Here is a 24,244-nt window from a genome sequence, read left to right as displayed (position 1 = left end):
ATATCAGTCTCCGTCTCCTCCTCTTTTTCCTCTTCCTCCTCCTTTTCCTCCACTTCCTCCTCCAGAAGGGTGAGCACACACAAAAGAAAATTCTACTGCCTTGAATATAAAATGAATTAATAAGCGCTCCCTCCCTGCTCCTTTTCTAATTATCCAGTCCCAATTTAAGTAACCAAAAATTCAAAGATATACAGAATTAAGAGAAGGAATAAATATACTGCTGAAGTTAACAGCCTTCTGTAATCAGAACTGTTTAGAGCAGCTTTGTTTAGTACTAAATAAATTCATTAAAGTGCAGTTACTAGTATAATAAATGTAGAACTCACTAATTACAACACTCCATTTTAAATGCAACTTCAAGGGTCTCAAGCGGCCTTTAAAATGGTATAAAACCCCAGCCAATTCAAATTTAATTAAAACTATCCATGTAATTTAGTTTAAGTTTACCACCAAAGCAGGGGGACCAAGGCACACAGTAACACTCCACTAACTCTGGTTCAAATCATTTATTATGATGACAGCGTTAAAACATTTTGTTCTTGGCAAACGGATTGTGTTACATGTCAACCTAAAGAGGTGCCTGCTGGAGCAGACAAAAACTCCTCTTAAAGTTGGGCCCTTTTTCCCACAGGGCCAGCTAGATGTGAAGCTTTCTAGGAGAACCTGGGGGCATTGAGATTTCTTCTGCTGTTGCTCTGAAATAGAACGAAGATGCAATTTCTGAAGCCTCAAACTGTGATGGAATGTTGGCTGGATTCCCAGGAGGGAGGGGCTGTTTTCCACAGGATGAAGAGACATCAGAGCTTGTGTGGGAGAAAGGGAGCAAGGGCAGCTCCTCCCTAATCATTCCCAGTGTATATGTTTTATGCAGCGGTGGGATTCACTTACCTTCCCAGCTGGTCCACAAATGTGAGCGCACTCCCGCGTGCCTCATCTGTGCATGTGCACTGCCTTCTGCGCATGTGCAGTGCTCGCACATTATGTCGGGGCGGGTGGGGAGAGAACCAGCTGAATACCACCTCTGCTTTTATGGTGGAAATAATCTGTCTTAGTTTGGTACGATTTCTGTCTATAGGTAAGAACCAATAAAGGAAACTGCTTTGAACTGAATTTGAATTGAGAGTCAGTTTGGTCTAGTGGTTAAGGCACCAGGCTAGAAAGCCGGAGCCGATGAGTTCAAGTCTTACCTTAACTATATGAAAGTCGGTTGATTGATTTTTGGCCACCACCAGGAGACTGCGACATCTTAGCCATGAAAGGCCAGTGGATGACCTGGGAACAATCCCCCAGGCAGATTTGGAAAAACCGCCACCTGAAATCTTGGAAAGCTTCAGCAAAATGCCTTTATATTCCTTAATCAACACCTCAGATCCAAAGCTCTAAGAAAAAGCTTAATTAGATTTAAGAATTCATCAGTCTTTTTGGGGGGGTGGACTAGATGACCCACAAGGTACCTTCCAATTCTGTTAACCTGTAATCTCTGTAATCCTCATTAACATGAAATTTCTTTCCGATGCCTAAACTAAGTAAGTCTGGGGATGAGAGTAAGAAAGGAAAGAGGGTTGAAGGGCTATAGCACAACATGTCCAACGAAAGCAACCCCTTTGTGAGTCCATTCGGGGGACATTGTCATAAATAACTCCTAGCAAACACCTTTGTCTTTGATGAAGAAAGCTATCTCTTTGCCAATTCAAGAGGTAAGAAATTGGAAAAATTCCTTTCTTCCACAAAAAAAAATAAATCTAAACCAGAGAATTGTACAGTCATTGAAATTCTTTCAATTCTGTTCCTTCCATCTCAATAAATCCAGTTAAAGTGGGAAACGTGCTGGGAAGCATCACTTTGGCCCTGGCAACAGCTGACCGGCAGTCTATAGAAACAGTCTACAACAGATGAAGGAGGTGGTGGGAAAAAAGGATCATTAGCTACTTCTTTCTCGTCACTGCAGCAGAAGGACCAATAGACACAAGATCACAGTGCCCGTCCTATCTTCCTCTATTGCTGCAAATTAATTGAGGTGACGGCTGACTCAGGAGCAGCAGAAGAAGCAGAGAGCAGAGTCTCCATCTTCTTTGTCCCTTCTTTCCTTCTTGTCCTTCTGCATTGCTTCCATCCATCCTTTTTGTCCTTTCTGCATTGCTATTCTATCCAGGTGGGGATCTTTCTAAAAATATTTTTAAGGGTTTTATAGTGAAGCTGTAGGGGACGATTTGGGGCAATTCTCTCTCCTGCATTCTATTACAGGAATGTACTATTGGTACTTGCTTTCATCATGTTAGTCTTTAAAGTAAAGGTAAAGGTAAAAGTTCCCCTTGCACATATGTGCTATCATTCCTGACTCTAGGGGGCGATGCTCATCTCCGTTTCAAAGCCGAAGAGCCAGCGCTGTCCGAAGACGCCTCCGTGGTCATGTGGCCTGCATGACTAAACACCAAAGGTGCACAGAACACTGTTACCTTCCCACCAAAGGTTGTTCCTATTTTTCTACTTGCATTTTTACATGCTTTCAAACTGCTAGGTTGGCAGAAGCTGAGCTCACTCCTTTACATGGCGCTTGGGATTCTGTTCTACCTACCTTCTACTACTGCAGAAAAGATTCTCTAGAGTGCTGGGCAGACAAAACTAAATAAATAGTTTGCAGATATAAGGAGGTCTCCAAGTTGACTAGGATGGTTTACAAGGAACCAACCATCATATCTTAGCTTCTTCACTTGAGTCATTTTAGGGCCTGCACCAGAAAAAAATAAAAACCAGAATATTGTCAAGTAAAACTTGTAGCAAAGCTATTTTTGCACGTGCAAATGGATATATAAACATGCAAAATGATAGCCACAAATAGAAGCACTCTCCATAGTTAGTTACCCAAATGAGATAACAGTTTTGATGTCAACTTGTCTTCAATTTTTATGTTGCTATTTTTTCTCTCACAACAGCTGCTGGTAGGAAGATGACTGTAGAAAGAGAGAGAAAGCCGTGTTTCGCTTTTGCCTTCATGTAGATGAGGTGAGAGAACAGATGATTCCTAAATGAAGGGCTTAAAATTATAAGAAGAGAGTCTGTTGGCAATAATCAAAATAATTCATCTTGGCATAATAACGATAACAGTGCAGCTGGCTGGAAACATAAGAAAACAAAAATGAACAGAATCAGAAGCGTTTGGAACAAAATAAAAATAAAGCTAGCACTTTCCTGAAGTTACCTTGGGCGGGAAAAAAACAAGGAATTGAGCCTCTTCGTTCAATTTTCAAGTTTTATACAAGATCAGGATTTATGGACTAATTCAACTGAGGACAAATTCTGAAAGAGGAAGATAGGAGAACTTGGAGAAATGAGGAAGTCCTTGGAGCTCTGAGTGTTTGGTTGTTTTCTTGTAGATGTTTCATTATCCAAACTGGGTAACATCATCAGTGCGAGATTTATTTTGTTCCAAATGCTTCTGATTCCATTCAGCTCTTCAACTAGCACTGATGGCTTTACCTAGTTTGGGTGATGAAACGTAACAGTAACAGTAACAGAGTTGGAAGGTACCTTGGAGGTCATCTAGTCCAACCCCCTGCTCACGCAGGACACCTGTACTAGGGATTCGAACTGCCGAATTGCCGATTTTTCTAATCAACAAGCTCAGTGCCTCAGCCACTGAACAACCAAGTTCAGAGAGCACCAAGGATCCTTCATTTCAGCCCTCAGTTAACAAATGTTCTTCTTTATTGGAACTTGGAGAACATTCTTGGATTTGAACCTAGTTCAATCCTCATTCTTATATTGTGCCTATTAAGAGCTACAGCTTCAAATAGGAGCATGCCAAGTTTTAGAAGACTGCTGGGCAGGATACTAAAATTGGACTGAAATTTTCAGCAGGGATCAATCAACTCTAGTTTGTTTGATGGGTTACAGATAAGGGGACTGTGGATTTACATACAGTGTATAGCAAAAACACCAAACTTAGTCTTTTATAGATATTACAGAACTAGAATCTGCAAGCCATTCATGGTGTGCAGATAGTTTGAGATTCATATTTGGCTTTTCATGGTAAAGGAAATGAGCACATTGTGCAAGTAGCTAAATTATACTACAGGGTATTCTTTCTACATCTGTTCTTGGATCTCCCTCCCTCACAATGGGTTTAATGGTAGTCAGAAAGGCTGGAACTTGGTCAGAAGGATCTTGAAGGGAAATTCTTCATGATCTAGAATATTACACCAGTAAGAATTACTAGGAACAATGGATGGGAGCTGAACAAGGAGAGATTCAACCTGGAAACAAAGAGGAATTTTCTGACAGTGAGAACAATCAATCAATGGAACAGAAGTTGCCTTCGGAAGTTATGGGAGCTTCATCACTGGAGGCTTTCAAGAAGAGATTGCCTGCCATTTGTCAGAAATGGTGGAGGGCCTCCTGCTTGGGCATGGGGGGGTGGACTAGATGACCTACAAGGTCCCTTCCGATCTGTTAAATTTATCTTCCTAACTATCCCACAAGACTGTAGAAGAGATGAAAGCTGGACAGTCTTCATAAACAGGATGAATTCCTTCCCTAACTTGGGGACTCTGTGATATTTTGGGAGTAACACTCCCAGAATTCCCCTGTGCTTTCTAGTTCTCAAAACCTCTAAAAGGTAACAGTTGGAGGAAACTCATGAGAAAACATCAGAATGAAATTCTGGAGAAAGCTCCTCACACAGTTATACCAAAGTAATGTCCACGCATGTAAGCATAAAGAAGCAAGTTACACGAGGACTTCCTGGGTGGGACCTTGCTGATGGTAGCAGCTTAACAGAGCTGCTCCCGAGTTCCTGGTCGTGTTATCTGTTTAGACATCTGACAGATACCTTATCCTTCAGGCAAGAAGGGAAGGAGAGAGATCCAGCTGGGCAAGTGCCTTTTTGATCTTTGCAGCTTTTATGTCTGCGAAGAGAGGGGGGCCAGCCGAGGCAGAATCATCTCCGTGCCGGAATCTCCAGCTGCTCTTCGCAGCAGCACAAAGTAAGATCCTCCCACTTAGAACAACATTTGAGCTATCTGATTTTAATACAAGCAGAGCCCGTATTTGAGAACTTCATTTGTTTATTTAAATCCTAGCTTCATTTTTACAAGATCTTCCTTCGTTAATTTGGCTTGTTAAAAAAAAAAAAACTTTTAAAATGGCGACGGTGAATTCTCCGTAACAACGCTCACCTTCTTAATCTTCTTGTAAAGAACAGCTATAAAACTTCAAAGGAAAGGAGTGATTCATCACTCTGCCTTATAGCCGGCCAGCAGATTTTTACTAATTAGTTTCACTTCTACAAGATTCTACAAGACTCTCTTTTATCAATTTTGCTAATATATATTTCTAATATAGAGAAGTCTAAAATGGCGATGAATATGCTGAGCTGCTTCGTTACAATGCTTTTTTTCTGAAACCTTCTGAAAAGTCCTATGGAGCTAATAAAGGGGTGATTTAATACCTCTTTCCATAGCTGCATAGCGGGCCAGTAGAGTTTGATTAATTGCTTAAAGATAAAACTTGGAATGGCCTCAAAACTAAATCCTGGTCTGAAACCCCCTCCAGCCCCCAGAAGTACCTCCCCAATACCTGGTACAAAGTCGCAGCCTCCACCCTCTATGCCCCCTACTGGAGATTTGCTAACGAAAAAAAAATTTTGGGAAACTTTTAACAGTTTGACAATCAAAGTTGAAGATAGACTTAGAGATTTTAAAGAGGAGATAAAAGAGGAGATAAAAGAACTTAAGGAGGACTTGTATGGTAAAATTGACGCCAGGGTTGCTAAAATGAAAGATGATATGCTGGGACTTGTAACTGTACTGACAGAACATGTTTCTGGAATTGAAGACAGTCTAGAGGATCTTAACGAAGCTAATACCAATTTGACATCGAAAACTGAGGTGGTGCAACAAAAAATTGAAAACGCTGAAAAAGAAATTATTATGATACAGTACAGGCAGATGGAGCTGGCATTAAGAGTAAGGGGGTTGCGTGAGGATAAACAGGAGAACTTGAAACAGATTCTTTCAGAAGCTTTTGATTGTCTGATGGGAAGACCGGGGTCTAACGTTGACTGGCACATCTATAAAGCTTATCGCGTTAATTCTTGGGTGGCAAAACAGAAGCAGCTCCCCCGAGACATAGTTATATATTTTACTACATTAGAGCTCAGAAACACGATACTACAAGAGTCTTATAACACTAGGCTCCAAATTGGGGGCCAGGATTTGACTGTTTTGAAAGAAATACCACCTCAAATGCTAAGAGCCAGGAGAGACTATGCTTTTTTAGTGGAAGAACTCAGAAACTGTCAAATACAGTACAGATTGGACGCACCATTTGGTATTATACTTACATTTGACAGGCAAAGATATCGTCTCAACTCCGTATGGAAAGCTCGAGATTTTTATCACAATATTTTGAAGGCGGGACACCCTGCACCATCTGGATCCGGAGAAAGATCACAAGAAGGACAAGACAGACAGCAAACCACACAACTACCAGATAAGATGGACCATCTCTCCCCCCTAGAAGGGCAAGGCGTTATGGAACAAAGACCTAACCGTATGACTACCAGATGAATGGAAAAACAAGCTAAAAGGCAACAACCTCAACGATCACCGGCCATCGATCAAGGAGTTACAGCAACAAGTTCAGAAGCCATGGGAGGAGCTAGGCCAAAGGTTAAACAGGCCATGCAGGAGGCTCTAAAAAAGCTTCAGGCAACCAATGATGACAACTAAGATTTTAACATGGAATGTCAATGGACTGAATTCTCCACTGAAGTGAAAGAAAATATTTCACTATCTTAAACAGTTTAAGAATGATATAATTTGTTTGCAAGAAACTCATATTAAATCAACTGATCAAAAATATCTGATTAACTCAAAACTTGGTCAACATTTTGTAGCTTCTGCTATGGAAAAGAAAAATGCTATGGAAAAGAAAAATCTGCTATGGAAAAGAAAAAAGTATAGTTGTATACTTAAGAAAAGATATCAAAGCTGAATTAATTGAAGCAGATCCCTTTGGAAGATATATCGTGTTAGATTTAATCCTAGAAGGGAAAAAGACATTACTTTTGGGAATTTATGCTCCTAATCAACAGCAAGACGGATTGTATAGAAATCTTCATGCTAAATTAGTACAGTGGGACTATAGGTCTTGTATACTATTGGGTGATTGGAATGGCATGATAGACACTAAAAGAGATAAGAAGACTTCTCGCCCAAATACCAAGATGCGAGCAAAGTTACCCAAACCTTTTTTTGACATGATGGACGACTTTGAACTGAGAGATATTTGGCGAGAAAGAAACGCAGAGGAATATGATTTCACTTTCTTTTCTGACAGACATCAATCCCTTTTAAGGATTGATTTTATACTAATCACTAATGACTTGCTTTCTAGGGTGAAGAAAACAAAGATTGTGGCTAGGGTCCTTTCGGATCATAACCCAGTTTGGATGGAATTGGGAAGGGCAGTGCAAGCAAGAAGGTCTTGGAGATTGAATGAAAACTTATTTAGATATGAAAAGTATATTAATGATTGTAAAAAATTGTTATTTGAATACTTTGTTTTTAATATGAATAAGGGTACACCTATGGAATTTGTATGGGATGCAAGCAAAGCGTATATGAGAGGAGTGCTGATGAATATAAATAAAACACATAGATACAAACAAGGGCTAAAACGAACAGAATTGGAAGAGGAAATTAAGAGGAAACAGTTTGGAGTTAACAATGAATCCAGGCGATACAAAGTTTAAGGAAGCAATAACCATATTAAAATCTCAATTTGACATGTTGATCTCTGACCAGGTAGCTACTAGTTTATTATATGCAAAACACAATACTTTTTGTAACGCAAACAAACCTGGCAGATGGTTAGCTTATCAGATTAGGGAAAAAAGGAAAACTCGAAATATATCTAAAATGACTTACAGAGGGAAGGAGGTGTTTCAACAGGATGAGATTCAAAAAACATTTCAGGAATTTTTTACAGAATTGTATAAAGGGGATAAAATTAATGGTTTAGATATAGACAAATATTTAGATAAAGAGAAAATACCCTCAGTTAGAGAAGAGCACAGGTAAAAATTGAATCAACCAATAACCTCAGGGGAAATTTTACAGGTAATTAAGCAGTTAAAGTTAGGGAAGGCACCAGGTACAGATGGTTTGACAGCGGCTTACTATAAAAATTTACAGTTAGAAATGGTAGAACCTCTTAGAGAATTATTTAATAAGATTCAAACGGAAGGCAAGGTGCCTCCATCTTGGAAGACAGCGTTTATATCTTTGATACCAAAAGAAGATCAAGATACTACCCAACCAAAAAATTATAGACCTATCTCATTACTCAATGTAGATTATAAATTTTTTACTAAAACACTAGCAAATAGGTTAATGCTGGTTATTCAACAATTGATACACACCGACCAAACAGGTTTTATACAGGAGAGACAGATCAAAAGTAATGTTAGATTAATTATTAATGCATTAGAATATCTGGGAAAGAACAACCAAATTCCTGCTGCGTTCATATTTTTGGACGCTGAGAAAGCCTTTGATCGAGTTAATTGGCAATTTCTGTTGAAGATATTGCAAAAAAATGCAGATAGAAGATAGTTTTTTACAGTCAATTAAAGCAATATACCAACAGCAAACAGCACAAATCATAGTCAATGGAAGTTTAACAGACTCTTTTCAAATTGGAAAAGATACAAGACAGGGCTGTCCTTTGTCCCCACTATTGTTTATTATAACTTTGGAAGTATTGTTGAATAAAATACGGGGCTTGGATGGTCTAAAAGAGATTAAGATTAAGCAGCAAGAATACAGAGTGTGCGCTTTTGCGGATGATCTGGTCATAATATTGGAACAACCGCAGGAATCCAGTATGGTTTTAATGAATACGATTAATCAATATGGTCAAGTGTCTGGTTTTAAAATAAACTTAGGAAAAACAAAAATACTAGCTATAAATATGAATACTAAACAAAAGGAAGAATTAGGAGGAATGCTAGGATGTGAGGTAGTCAAAAAAGTTAAATATCTTGGAGTTAATATTTTAACCTCAAATGGAAACTATATAAGTATAATTATGAACCACTTTGGCATAGTATACAGATAGAGATGAAAAATGGGAGAAATTGCACTTATCTTTGCTGGGTAGAATAGCGGCAGTGAAAATGAACATTTTATCAAAAATTTTATTTCTTTTCCAAATGTTACATATACTTAAAAAAGATGCGAATCTTTTAGAATGGCAGAAGGGTATCAACAAATTTGTATGGGCAGGAAAGAAGCCAAGGGTAAAGCTGAAAATAATGCAAGATGTACGCGAGAGAGGAGGCTTGAAATTACCTAACCTAAAACTATATTATGACGCAGTGGCGCTATCTGCAATTAGTGATTGGACTCATTTAACTAATGATAGAATATTGAATATTGAGGGACACGATCTGGTATATGGTTGGCATGCTTACCTGTTATTCAACAAAAAATTGGACAAGAATTTTAAAAGTCATATTTTAAGAAATGCTTTACTGCGGGTCTGGAAAAAATACCAATATGAATTAAATGACAAGATACCCATGTGGGCAATTCCTAGACATGCAATTGAAAATATGAATATAGCACAAAAACAGGATAGAATTACTTACAGACAGCTTCTCATTTTGGAAAGGGCAGTACTACAACTAAAATCTTTAGAGGTATTAAAAGAGGAGAAGGTAGTTCAAATATGGTTCCAGTATGGGCAATTACAGGCCAGGTGGAAAATAGATCAAAAATTGGTTTTATCCAAGTTGAGGATAATCTATTTAAACAAATAAGAGATCAAAGCTTAATGCACATAAAGAGGATATATAATGTATTAATACAGATGGATTCAGAAACAGAATTAGTTAAAGATTGCATGATAAAGTGGGCTCAAAATATTGAAGAACCAATAATGTTGGATACATGGGAAAGAATCTGGGTAAGAAATGTGAAATTTACACAAGCTCAAAACCTGAGAGAAATTTTTTATAAGATGTTCTATAGATGGCATTTAGATCCTAAAAAGCTGGCTTCTATGTATCCGAATTTACAGCCTAAATGTTGGAGATGTGGTTCTCTCGATGCTACATATTTTCATATATGGTGGACCTGCCAAAAGGTTAAGGCATTTTGGATAAAAATATGGTGGATTATGCAAATATCTTTAAAAGAAGCAAGTTACACTTCTGGGTGTTAAAGAGTTAAATAGGGTAATGTAAGCCAAGAAGCATGAAAAGATGTTGCTGGATAATACCTACACCCAATCTTCTAGGAGCTACATCACCTTTAACATTCAGGACTCGGGAAGAGCAACTGCTGTCTGTGCATTATGGATCACCAAGTTATTGACAATTGCACCCAGGAATCCATTTGAAATTCCACAAGGAAACTCATGAATCATGCTCAGAAGAGAGTTTGGGAAGACAGACACCCTTATTTACATTTCTGTTACTTAGTCTCCTACAAGCAATGAACATTTTCTCGGCTTTTATTTACACCCAGACCTAATGAAAGCATCTCACCAGCTCTGAAGCTAGCGGGAACGGGTTTTTTTCCCCCCCTCTCCTGTTCCTCCCACCAAAAAGCAACAGAGCAGTAGGGTTCCCCGTTCTTCTCAGATGTCAAAACTAGTATGTTATTTATTAACTTGCTTTTCCTGCGCAGCACTCTTGGAGTGGCAGATCCATCAAAGGAATGTTATTCTGACATTGTGTCCAGAGATTTCTGCGTAGATTTAGCACCGTCTGTCCTTTGCAGCCTCTGGGCTGCTGAGAGATTGAACTGAATAATGCATTTGGTTAGCAAGCTGTCAGAGAGGCAGAGAAGGTAACTAAAGCATTTAGAGGTTCACTAAGTTACAATGCCACATGAAGGAGAAATTCAACTGGTGAGGCCAGGCTGGGTCGCTTAATGCATTGCTCCGCTCAGTGCAATCATGAAATTTTTATTTATTTATTTTGCAGAGGAACAAAACTTCTGAGGACCTGCAGCAAAACAGATGTCAGCCCAGAACTATTTTACACTGACAAGTAGGTTTATGAAATGAAGATCCTACATAGAAGAGACTAGCTCGGGGTAGAATTGTGGGGTCCCTAGTGTTCTGTGAGCTTGGTTGTTTTCTTGCAGACATTTCTTTATCAAAATAGGTAATATCATCAGTGCACTGTGCCTAGATGGGTAATGAAACATCTGAATTACTCCTTGATTATGTGAAAACACAATGTCATTTTTGTAACCACAACATTATAATCCAGAATTAGACAATTACTTCATTTGACTCTGTAATATTTATTTAGCCCACTTTAATAAACTGTGATATGGTGGGCATGTAGTTTGTGCAAGCCATAGATTATGGATTAATGAGTTTTATTCAATGAACCAAGGTTTAAATAATAAACTTTGTAATAACCTTTGGTTCTAGCATGCGCAATGTATTTAAAACATTAATTTAAAATGACTGAGAAAACTGTATTATTGCTTATATCTCTATAGTATCTCTTGACAAACCTCTTACCAATTCTATTATATCAGTAAATAACAACAAAACTTGCTCCCAGATTCCAAAAATCAGGAAATACACATTGGGTTGCTTCAAGGCATGTCTCTTTATTGTTTCTCACCTACAGACAGAAATCTTGCTAAACTAAAATAAACTCAAGGAGCCCTGGTGGCGCAGTAGTTAGAATGCAGTATTGCAGGCAAATTCTGCCCATAGTCTGGAGTTTGATCCTGACCAGCCCAAGGTTGACTCAGCTTTCCATTCTTCCAAAGATAATAAAATCAGGATCCAGATTGTTGTGGGCAAGAGGCTGACTCTGTAAATCGCTTAGAGAGGGCTATAAAGCATTATGGGGCGGTATACAAGTCTAAATGCTATTGCAATTGCTAAGGCTAAACTTCTTGGATTACTACTCTGAGAACTTGTATGGAGGAGCTGCCTTAACTCCTTTTCCTAAAGTCTCTGAATTATCCTAGCTGTGCACCCGATGCCACTGATTCAAGAACCTGTATAAGCCAAGTGAATAAGAAGAGCTTAGCTCAGGGCTGTCAAACTGGTGGCCCATGCATCGTATGCAGGCCACACCCACCCCAGCTCCATGAATGGCAAAAAAAACCTCACGAAACGTCACATGATGGCAACATGACGCCACAAGTTTGGCACCAGTGGCTTAGCTCATATAGAATAGAATAGAGCTGGAAGGGACCGTGGAGATCTTCTAGTCCAGCCCCCTGTTCAAGCAGGAGAACCTTTACAATCTCAGACAAGTGACTGTCCAGTCTCTTCTTAAAAACCTCCAGTGATGGAGTGCCCACAATTTCTGGAGGCAAGCTGTTCCGCTGGTTAATTTTCCTCACTGTTAGGAAGTTTCTCCTGAATTCCAGGTTGCTTCTCTCCTTGATTAGTTTCCAACCACTGTTTCTTGTCTTGCCTTCTGGAGAATAATTTCCTTTGGAGCATAAGTTGACTCCCTCTTCTTTATGGCAACCTCTCAAATGCTGAACTACTGCTATCATGTCACCCCTAATTTATGATTTTCTTTAGACTAGCCAGACCCAAAACCTGCAGCCGTTCTTCATATGGTTTAGTCTCCAGGCCTTTGATCATCCTAATTGCTCTTCTCTGAACTTTTTCCAAAGAAAAAAGATCATCATCTTCTTTTAATGACCCCATAATCCTTTCAGGGTGGAGTCTGGGCAACTGAATGGAGTTGAGTCTTTACTGGCCGAATGCCTTTCCTGTCACCAATGCGGAGTTGAATTCTTGTGTCCAGAGAGAGAGAAAAATATCGGCCTCTACCTAGGATTGAACTCACAGCCTCCTGATTGTGAGGCAAGAACTCCACCTCTAAGCCACTGCACAACTCAGCAAATGCCAGAGATGATTCCAGGATATTCTACCTTCAAAATGTGTGTCCTACTACCAAGCTATCCCTACAGTTGAGGCAAATAAAGGGATTCAAAGCCACTGTATTTGGTGGGCAGAGAGGAGTCGATCCTAGACGAGAAACCGTTGTATTGAAAGTTTCTTTAAACTGAGACTGAAAAGTTAGCAGAATATAAAATATTTATTTCCTACAAACTGCCCCGTAAGCTTATTGCTCTGATGGAATAAAAAGAAGGCTGTGCCATTTCCAAGCAAGCTGAAGTTATTATCAATTTGCTCCCAATATAAAGGAGCGATTTCCAGAGACTTACATCTGCTCTCTATAGAAAAAGAAAATGATAAAATTCCATTAGCATTCAAAAGCAGATGCAATTGCTGGCACTCTGGAGGTACTCTCGCAGCCTGCATTTAATCAAAAACACCAGCTATGGCTTGAATCATCTTAGCTGGACTGAGTGGCCTACAGAAGGTGTGCTTGAGGAAAACATCCAGAAGCAAGCAAAGAATTGGACCGGACTAACATTTATTGTCGAAGTAAATCCATCCTTGTGCAAGCATAATTATTTTTTAAAAGCCTTATTGCTAATTAACTCTACCAGCTCTATTTCATCTGTGTCAACTGCAATTCCGAACCCAAGCTACAGTTGAAAGCATGTTGGTTTCCTTGCACCAAGGGAACATGGAATCAAGTCACTCTTTCAAGAAGAAATGTGTTTTATATCTATGTAGCATAATGGTGGCACCATCTAGAGGATGATTGCAATTCAGCAACTCAAAGCAATCTCTTTAACGGGGCTTTTAAATAAGGAAACAAGCCTTGAAATGTTGTTTCCATTTTTTTGTTTGTTTGGTGTTTATCTTCTGAAGTCATTTGGAAATGAGCAACATAATGACATAGCAAATGGATAAATATTATTGCTATTGACAACAACATAGTATTCTTGCAAAATAAACTACAAGCTCAGAAAAATCTTGTCATTTGTTTGAGGGTAAAGTAAAGGTTCCCCTGGTACATATGTGCTAGTCATTCCCGACTCTAGGGGGCGGTGCTCATCTCCGTTTCAAAGCCAAAGAGCCAGCATTGTCCGAAGACGACGCCGTGGTGATGTGGTTGGCATGACTAAATGCCAAAGGCGCACGGACGCTGTTACCTTCCCATCAAAGATGGTTCCTATTTTTCTACTTGCATTTTTTACGTGCTTTCGAACGGCTAGGTTGGCAGAAGCTGGGACAAGTAACGGGAGCTCACTCCATCATGTGGCACTAGGGATTCGAACCACCGAACTAATGATCTTTCTGATCAACAAGTTCAGCGTCTTAGTCACGGAGCCATTGCGTCCCTTGTTTGAGGGTAAAGAGCCTCAATTTTGGACCAGACAGCTACCAACAGAAAATTATTCTCTGCAAAGCGGGACTCCAGTTCAAAGCTTCCTCTATCCCTGTTCCTGCTATGAATCAGGAGAATCTGGAGGACTACAAGTGCCGGATTCATTTCTCTGATCTGATTGCTCACCAAGAGTGACATGTTCCTATTTTTGTGCTGTAAATGTAAATGGCACAAGCCCAATCAATCAGAATAGAGTTGGAAGGGACCTTGGGGGGTCTTCTAGTCCAGCCCCATGCTCAATCAGGAAACCTATACCATTTCAGTCAAGTGACTGTCTAGGGATGGAGCACCCACAACCTCTGAAGGCAAGTTGTTCCAGTGGTTCATTATTCTCACTGTTAGGAAGTTTCTCCTTAATTCCAAGTTGCTTCTCTCCTTGATTAGTTTCCATCCATTGTTTCTTGTCCTGCCCTCTGGTGCTTTGGAAAATAAGTTGACCCCCTCTTCTTTGGGTAGTCCCTCAAATACTGGAATACTGCTATCATGTTCCCCCCCTGGCCCAATCTTTATTTTTTTCTAGACTAGCCAAACCCAAATCCTGCAATTGTTCTTCATACGTTTTAGTAATTTTTCTAAATGTTGTAAAGTTAGAAAACACAACAAAAAGAAACTTTAGTAATAATTCAATGAGGAAATGGAACTATCTTTCCAGCAATGGGATCTGGTAGAGTTTGGATGTAACAGGTCAAGGACATTTAAAGGAAAGAGACATTGACTGGAGTTGTCAATGTCAGCAAGGGAGATGCTGTCCTAGAAATTGGCAAAGTTGGATGCAGCAATTGACAGCTTGACACCAATAAAAGTCAAAAACACAAAATACTTTCATAGTATAGCTGCGGAAAGACAAGATGGCTAACTTCACAGCTGAGACAAAGCAATTTTGGTACTGAAATCATAGTAAAGAAGGGCCATACTTCACATGCCATAATGGAGAAACTAACAGCATAGCACACAGACATACAAATTAAGCAAGAAACAGTTTTCACACATGTGTTATATTTTACAGTACAAGGCAAGTGCAGAGTTTGTGAGATCCTTGGTGCTCTCTGAGGTTGGACGTTTTCTTGCAGACGTTTCATTACTGCTAACACTGATGATATTACCTGGTCTGGTAATGAAATGTCTGCAAGAAAACCACCAATATCAGACCCACAATTCAACCATAAGCTACAAATAATTCTCTTCTCTCAGTACTTAGAATATGGTGTCTAAACTTTATGCCAGTAAGTATTACAAATTGGTTGAAGAATAAAGAAACCAGAAGTTAAATATTAATTTGTGACTGTTTTTGTAAATATATATATAGATAGTGGAGATTTTACAATTAAGATCAAATTTTATATTTATATAATGAAAATAATTTAACATATTCTGCTTGGTATCTATTATTAATGTTCCACTGAGCATAATTTTTTGACAGTTCTGAGCCACCCAACTGAGAGCCAAGCATACAAATTGAACAAATTATTCCAATAGTTTTAGTCATTATTTCTTAAACATTTTTATCAAGACCCCTTCCCACTTTTAAAATTTATGGAGGAACCCAATAGTTTTAATTTATAGGGATTACATTTATTGATGTTCACCACATTAAAAATCAAAATTGACACATTCAGGGAAAATTTAATGACTTGTGTAAAAATTACAATATTAAAGCTATTATATATTAAATTAAACATCTGTTTAATTTTTAAATTACATTAAATTTTTTAAATGAAAAAACTGTTTTTAATAAAAATGAAAAGAGGGATATTGTTTTTAATTGTTTCAAATATCTTTAAATCTGGCAAATTATTTTGATTTCAGATTCCTGACAGTGTCTTGGATACAGGGACTATATTTTCTTGGAAAAAATAAAGACACCTGATAAAGGAACAAACCTAAAAAAAAAGTTCATAAGGATAAAAATAACTGCTTATGTTTATAATTTTGCTTTACAGAGAAAAATCAAAGCAAAACCAATAAAGGTATTAAATAAATCTAGAGGAAAACTTTTTGAAATAAAATACTGTCCTTTATAATACAGAATATATGGTGACTATAATCTTTCAGAAACTATCAGAGAGGATAGGAGAGGAGAGAATATAGAATAGAACAGAACAGAATAGAAATTCTTTATTAGCCAAGTGTGATTGGACACACAAGGAATTTGTCTTTGGTGCAATTGCTCTCAGTGTACATAAAAAGACAAGATATGTTCGTACAACACTTAATAATAGCCATAGGGTATAAATACAGGTCTGAGACTGTGACATATAAATATAACTTTGTTGCTTTAAATAGTGAGATGGGTAATATAAGTTTAATAAATAATAAATAATACAATGTCAATGTTCAATTCATACTGTATAAACATCATTGAAAGAAAACAATGTAATTCAGCAGAATAAAAATAATTTATATTATAATTCTGCCCAACGATAAGGCCAGGTCTTACAAATTATATAACAGCAGCTCCCTTGCTAAAAAGAAGGGAGCTTGCCAACTTTTCCCATCCTCCTGAACTGCTGAAAATCTTTAATATTCCAGGTTGAACCCAGCATGATCCACAAGCTTCCTGCCATGGGATTCCCACCACCACCACCACCAAAAAAAAATTAAGGTGCATAAGGTGCAACCAGGTAACGTTATCCTGAGTTAATAATTCATGCAATACTGGCTTGCCAAGGGTTTGCCATTCTCGTTTGCTTTGTGCTTGGGAATAAACTGATCGGCAGTTCGAATTCTTAGTACAGGTCTCCTGCGTGAGCAGGGGGGTTGGACTAGATGACCTCCAAGATCCCTACTGTTTACTGTTATCCTGACTTAATTCATACAATACTGGCTTGCCAAGAGATTGCCATTCCCATTTGTTTGGGAATAACAGTTCTCCTTTTCATTTCCTGCACTTTCTACTGCTGACGGCATTTTAAATAATTTCATATTTTTTAAATATCTGCTGTTTTCCGAAGGCAGAAGAGGTATCTATCCCATGGCTTTTCATTGGGGGAATTCTGAAAATTGAAATCCACTCGTCTTAAAAGTTACTAAGATTGAAAGACAGCGCTCTAATTTGATGGCAGAGGGGTCTCCTCTCATTTTAACCCCCAGAATAACCACCTTGAGGAACCAGGAACTTTAAAGAGGGACCTCCTCCCTAACCTTCTTCCAAGCATTTTAAACCAATTTCCTATTCTGGTTCTAGCTAGAAACCTCCCCAAGTCCCCCCCAATCGCATCCTTCAAGAAAGCTGAAAGCTTTGCAAAGACAGACAGCAGCCGGACCACGTGACCAAGCAAAAAAACCCGCCACTCCACCTAAGTCCCGCCCCTTCTCGCAAACACATTTCCGGCCTCTCCGCAGCTCTCCCGCCCTGCCGCTTCCGGGCGGATCTCCATAGCAACCGAGGCCTAGCTGGTGGACGCCGCTCGATTGGAGCCTCGTCGCCGGAATCATGGTAAAACGGAGGGACGGGCGGGCCGTGGGGTAAGAGCGGCTGTGAGCGACTCCGGCTGGGATGGCTGGGAAAGGAGGAGGAGGAGGAGAGCAATGGCGAGCCGGGAAGAATCTTAGCTTGCCCCGCTTGGACTGGCTGGGAATTCTAGGTGGGGTAGTCCGCGATGTCTCCCACTTGGCGGCTTTCAGGGTTAATTGAAGTGGCTTAGAAACGAATGGAATGCTTTATATTCTTTGTTGCAATCATCCGGTTAGCATGGTTAGCATTCTTGGGCGACAAGCGAAAACGTTTCTCAATTCAATCAGAATAGAGCTAGAAGGGACCTTGGAGGTCTTCTAGTCCAACCCCCTGCTCAAACAGGAGACCCTGTGTCAAGTCTTCTTTTAAAAAACAAGTCTAGTTGCCTTTTAGAAAGCACTTTTAGGACAACTAGGACCTAAATGGCTGACCATCTCCATAGACAGTGGCTTAGAACTTTATTGGAATGGAATAGAATGGAATGGGAAGAATAGGAATAGGAAGAATGGAAATGAAATAGGAATAGGAAGAATAGGAATGAAATAGGAATAGGAAGAATAGGAATGGAATAAGAATAGAAAGAATAGGAATAGGAAGAATAGAAATGAAATAGGAATAGGAAGAATAGGAATAGGAAGAATAGGAATGGAATAGGAGGAATAGGAATGGAATAAGAATAGGAATAGGAATGGAATAGGAAGAATAGGAATGGAATAGGAGGAATAGGAAGAATAGGAATAGGAAGAATAAAAATGAAATAGGAATAGGAAGAATTGGAATGGGAATGGGAGGAATAGGAAGAATAGAAATGGAATAAGAATAGAAAGAATAGGAATGGAATAGGAATGAAATAAGAATAGGAAGAATAGGAATGGAATAAGAATAGGAAGAATAAGAATGGAATAGGAAGAATAGAAATGAAATAGGAATAGGAAGAATAAGAACGGAATAGAAATAGGAAGAATAGGAATAGGAAGAATAGGAATGATTTAATTAGTTTTTACAATTACCAGTGGTTGTGTGTTTGTGTGTGTGTGTGTGTGAGAGAGAGAGAGAGAGACTTTGAAAGTTTGTATTGTTTTGTTTGCAGTCTCTTATAACCTGTGTCTGTATAGTGTAGATTTTTACAGCTAGGTGTACATGAAACAGTCTGCATAGGAAGGAAGCTGTTTCCTGCTCAGATAAAACAAAGCAGTAGTTTGCACATTAAGTTAAATTGGATTTTGAGGAACTGGATCACTAGTATCTTAACGGTGACCACTGCTTCCTTTGAAGGGGAAGCATAAAAAAAACAGAGAGCAGGAAAACCACAGAGGATAATGTAGTAGGCAGTTCATCTCTGTTTTTAGGGCATGGAGAGAAGTCACTGAAAGACTCCAGCCAGCCAAGACTGCTCAGCAGATAGCCTTTAACATGGCACAACTGTCCCTGTTGCTTCCGAGTTGGTTCATTTATGTAGAGCACCTCTTCTTCAAAATGCTGTGATTGGGCAGGTGCTTGTCCATAATGGAACCAAAATGAAAACCATTGGATAAGCTAAGGAAGGAATAGATTGCTCACCAGGATTTCTTTGGCTGCCTATATTGTGGAAATAGAGCCCAAAGTCAGACACGAGGTCGTATGTTAAAACACATTAACTGAAGCCTTACAGCCTAGTTTTCAGGTTTCATACTTCAGTAATTTTGTTTATTTTACAGGCAGAGGTAGAAGAAACGCTGAAAAGGATTCAGGGCCACAAAGGAGTTATTGGAACTATTGTCGTAAATGCAGAAGGTAAATATCTACCATACACGCACGCCCACACTCTTAATAGTTATTTTTCTTAAAAACATAATGGAAAACTTTTTGGAGTCACACAACATACTAAGCTAAAATATCGTGTGTTGATTGTGGCTCAAGTGGATGTAGTTAACCATGGGTTATTGCGTTTGATAAATAGCTTGCATTTATACCACGTAGATCAAGAGTGGACAACTATTTTTAGACTGAAGCCCTTGCTTAGCCTTGCAAAACCCACCAGAAGCCGCCTTCTGAAAAGTTGGTAAGAACTAAGCAATGCATCCTCAATTGAAATTAATCAAGAAACTATTGACTAGGTTCCCCACAATGATTTTCTTTTCCTCACCAATATGTTATTGAACTAATTAACTTAAGACCATACCTAATGAATGTAGATTTCTCCATAGGTTAAGTGATAATCAGTAAAGCATATCAAAAGCATCTGTTATTGTAAGCTAAAATAACACACAATATCACGAGAACATTTACATTCATACTACAGCTAAGAGATGGTGGGCAGCCTTGAATTTAATTGTGTTGCTTTTAATAATTGCAGAACATTGTACAATTTACAATGGTTAGATGACTAGACTTTCCCAAAAGGTTTCTTGCGGGCAAGTCAAATTGGCTTAATATTTATGTCATCTTATTTTTTAAATGCACAATCTCCTTCCAATAAAAAAAATCACAAAGCAGGGTTTTTGTAATATAGTCCATAACTGTTTCCTGCCTTCAAATAAAGTTACTCTATTATTTCTTCCAATATGTCTTCCAAAATATGTTGCTAGAGAATCCCTCCTTAGCGTAGACTGCCTTAAAGCTTTTGGGAATAGTCATGGACAGGAGATAGAGAATATATAGACCCCCATAGCAGCCAGTGACTTCACTCCTCAACCATGTCTTCTTGATTTGCAGTTATTGTATTCACTCATTCACCTTTCCGCAAACATTTAATGCTTATCCCTTAAAAAAATACCTTGAAAAGTAAAACAAATCCCCAAGGAAATCAATTAACAAGTAGGCTCTTAGACTGAAGGTATATTAGGTTAATTGTAGCAAGGATGTGGTCTATTGTATCTGGCATACATGCATGTTTAAATTGACACCTTGCCCAGACTGATGCTGCCTTTCACACTGCCACAAAAATAAGAGGTTTTCCTTCCTTACATCTGATATTAAACACATCTTGGGGTTGGTTTCTTCCAAGGCCACGGAAGCTCATGAACTTTTTCCCTTTAACCTTAATAGGCTGGTGGTAATTTGGTGCCAAAATTTTGAAGCTTCTTGCATCAAATTAAAGATAGTTACATTATAAAGGAGTCTCTGTCTCTCTCTCTCTCTCACTCTCATACACACACTCTCTCTCTCTCCACTAGTGTTCTGACAGAGGCTTCACAAGAGCAAAGTCCTTCTCTGGACAAAAAAACCTTTTATTAATTTCCTGTGAATCACAGACCTTATCTGGCTGGGAGAGCTGCCAGGCAGATATCTGCAAAACCTGGCAAGGAGTCTTGGAGAGTCACAAATCAATTAAGCAAACTAATTGTCTCCTGCAAACTCCACTCTCCTCTTTTATTTCCTCTGGAAGGGGCCATCATCCACCTGTGCATGTGCACATTGGGAACAGGCTCCAGCTGTTCGTCTGACTCTGAAGGCAGCTGACAACTGGCATACGGCTCTGGCCTCCTCTCTGCCTCCGACACAGAGCCCTCATCAGAGCCTTCCAACCTCCTCACTGTCTGAATCTGCTGCCCGCTCCACTGGCCTCTGGCAGGCCACAACAACTAGATATAATTCCCTCTTTCCAACAGAAGTATCAGGGCATTAAACTACCCAAAGCCTCTCCTTTTCAGGACTGCCTCTGGCATAAGACAGAGATTGTAAGGAAGATTCCTCCCCTACTGAGGCAATTAGTTTCATCTGTTTTTGGCAATGTATCAGAAAGCATGGCACGACAAAACCGCGCCCGATTAAACCGCGTCGCTGACGTCAGCAGGGCGACAACAGCGAGCGCGGAGAAAGAAGGGCGCTTTAAATAGCGCTTTGAAAGCAAGCCGATTCAAGTTAAGGTAAGGGTTAGGTTTAGGGTTAGGGTTAGGGTTAGGGTTAGGGTTAGGTTTAGGGTTAGGTTAAGGGTTAGGTTTAGGGTTAGGTTAAGGGTTAGGATTAGGTTTAGCGTTAGGTTAAGGGTTAGGTTAAGGGTTAGGTTAGGATTAGGTTTAGGGGGGTTAGGTTTAGGTTTAGGGGTTAATTTTAGGTTTACAGCGTGCTTTTTTCTCCGCACTGTTGTCGCGCTGTGATGATGTCAGGTACGCGGTTTCGTTGAGCGCCCTTTAGTCGAACGCGGTTTTGTGGTGGAACCATCAGAAAGATAAGCTCCAAGTCATGACCTGCTTGACAGGCCAATTCTATAAAAGTAACTCAGGGATGTCAGTGTTGCTCAACCTTTTAAATATGTACAGATTGGATTGCATCTTAATTTCATTAATATCACATGGAATTTACACTAGTTCCTGATTTTTTTTATTTCTTGGTGTGCAGTGACTACCAACCTGTCTTATGGAATCTTGTCTATTGAAAAGCCATTTCAGTATCTGTTGTATATTGCCTTGGTGAGACCATATTTCAAGTATGGTGTCCAGATTTAGCCACCATTATGCAAAAAAGATATTGAGGTTCTAGAAAGAGTGCAAAGAAGAGCTGAGAAAATTAAGGGAACTGGAGCTAAAGCATATGATGATTGGTTAGAGGAATTGGGAATGTCTAGACTAACAGAGTGAGGGACTAGAGTGACGTGGTAGCTGTCTTCCAATATTTGAGGGCTGCCACAGAGAGGAGAGGATCCACATTCTCCATAGCACCCGAGAGCAAGGGGAAAAGCAATAGGTGGAAGCTCATTCAAGAGAGATCCAGCATAGAACTCCTATCAGTGAGAACCATTAAAGAGATCAGACAGGCATTTATCCACATTGTAAAGGGTCTTCTGATTCAGCAGGGGGTTGGACTAGAAGACCTTCAAGGTCCCTTCCAACTATAATATTTGTATGATTCCAGAGGCTGTCAAATGTTTCAGACCAAGAAATTTGTGCTGTCAACCTCTAATTTAGTATTTATTGGAATCCTCTCTGAATACCAGAGGATGGGCTGTTCTCAGTTTAGGCACAGCTGGTTCACTCCCCCCCCCCCCCCCACACACACACACCAGGGTACTATAGCATTGAAAAGTTTGGTTATGTGGCTCCAAATCATTTGAAAGCCATTTCTAATATTCCTTTTCTCAGGGATCCCAATCCGAACAACGCTCGACAACTCCACCACCGTTCAGTATGCTGGCCTTCTTCATCAACTCACCATGAAAGCCAAGAGCACAGTCAGAGACATTGATCCCCAGAACGATCTCACCTTTCTCAGGATTAGATCAAAGAAACATGAAATTATGGTTGCCCCAGGTAATAACTTTTGTCTTTTTCCCTGCCGTTGCTTTGATGGCTCGTGGTGTTTTTTAAATTTCTGCAAGCCTGCCACAAAATGTCTGTTTAATCATACATTATTTAAGGGGGGATCACTTTAAGGATAAGCTGCCTGATGCCAGGGCTTTCAAGTGTTCACATATCAAGACAGCAAAGTCTTATTTTATCTGTCAGGATTGTGGCAGCATCTGAATCCAGCTGGTGGCTATACTGAACGAGATGAAGAACTGATCTAAGGCAGCTTGTTACATAATGGGAATAATTGTTCCAGGATGGATTTGTCCAATTAATAGACAGTTGCAATAATTAAACATTATTGCAACGGTTTACATTTGGAAGATATTTTAACACATTAGACAGATTTTCTCTTGGGCTTTTTAGGTTTATACATCATTGAACTACAACAACTGTGTTGAAAATTGAAGTTTTACTTACCATTGTGGGGAAACTGGAATAAGCAGTGGCTTTATTTGTATCGACCATAATAAATTATGAAAAGGAATATTGGAAATCAAATGTGGAATAAAAATTGCTGTATTTCATCCTGTATTTCCTCCTCCCACAGATAAGGAGTACCTTCTCATTGTTATCCAAAATCCATGTGAATAGATCTACTACTCCAGTCTAAGTGAGCTGTGCTACAATTTTGGAAGTGTCCAGTCTAACCTATGCTAAATTAATGTCATAACATTCCACTAAGAAATTTGTCTTAAATTTAAATCTGTGGAATCAGGAAAGGTCTTTGTGTCGTTGTACAATCTCATTGTATTTGCCTTTTGATTATGAAAGTGTATTCCTAACTCCTTAAAAAAATAATAAACCCAAATGTTTAAAGCATGCATTAATTTGAATGTGTCTATGTGTAAAATTCAAAACACACATCTAAAATTAGAGCTGTCATTCAAAAACAATAACTAAGCAAGTTAGAATTAAGGAATGGTTACAATTCATATGAAGATAAAATACATTAAAATATCTTTCATTTCAGTTTAACAAATATTCAGCTTCAAATAAAATGTATTTAGAATTAGTGACTTCAGTAGCTATTAGGCTCCATTGAGAGGAAAAACATTTTAATTTTTTCTGATTGAACTCATTAAAAGCTACATTTGGCAACTGCTAAAACTAATGTTGCCATTTTTCTTATTCAATTTGCTTGAAGCATATTTATGTGCCTATAAACATAGCAACTCAGAGTAACTTCCAAATAATGTAATACACCAATTCTTAAACACATGG

General features: G+C 39.0%; 1 protein-coding gene across 1 annotated transcript; it reads left to right on the top strand.

The window, feature by feature from the left end:
* Window positions 1-711: 711 nt before the first annotated feature.
* On the top strand, window positions 712-23,844 carry DYNLRB2 (dynein light chain roadblock-type 2). Its single transcript, XM_087728723.1, has 4 exons — window positions 712-822; window positions 19,454-19,529; window positions 22,817-22,984; window positions 23,571-23,844. The coding sequence occupies exons 1-4, from the start codon at window positions 712-714 to the stop codon at window positions 23,612-23,614; spliced, it is 399 nt and encodes a 132-aa protein (XP_087584849.1). The 3' UTR covers window positions 23,615-23,844.
* Window positions 23,845-24,244: the final 400 nt, after the last annotated feature.

The sequence above is a fragment of the Thamnophis sirtalis genome, unplaced genomic scaffold (genome assembly GCF_051295495.1).
Source record: "Thamnophis sirtalis isolate CommonGarterSnake01/CBP01778 unplaced genomic scaffold, rThaSir2_p1.2 scaffold_14, whole genome shotgun sequence".
NCBI lineage: Eukaryota > Metazoa > Chordata > Lepidosauria > Squamata > Natricidae > Thamnophis > Thamnophis sirtalis.
Note: the sequence above shows the minus strand (reverse complement) of the source record. Positions and strands in the feature narration are given on the sequence as shown.

Bases quoted from the DNA above. Each gene is read 5' to 3' on its own strand.
- DYNLRB2 (XM_087728723.1), top strand. From the start codon at position 712: ATGCAATTTCTGAAGCCTCAAACTGTGATGGAATGTTGGCTGGATTCC. The intron at 823-19,453 runs GCAAGGGCAGCT...TTTATTTTACAG, and splicing joins GCTTGTGTGGGAGAAAGGGA to GCAGAGGTAGAAGAAACGCT. The intron at 22,985-23,570 runs GTAATAACTTTT...CTCCTCCCACAG, and splicing joins TGAAATTATGGTTGCCCCAG to ATAAGGAGTACCTTCTCATT.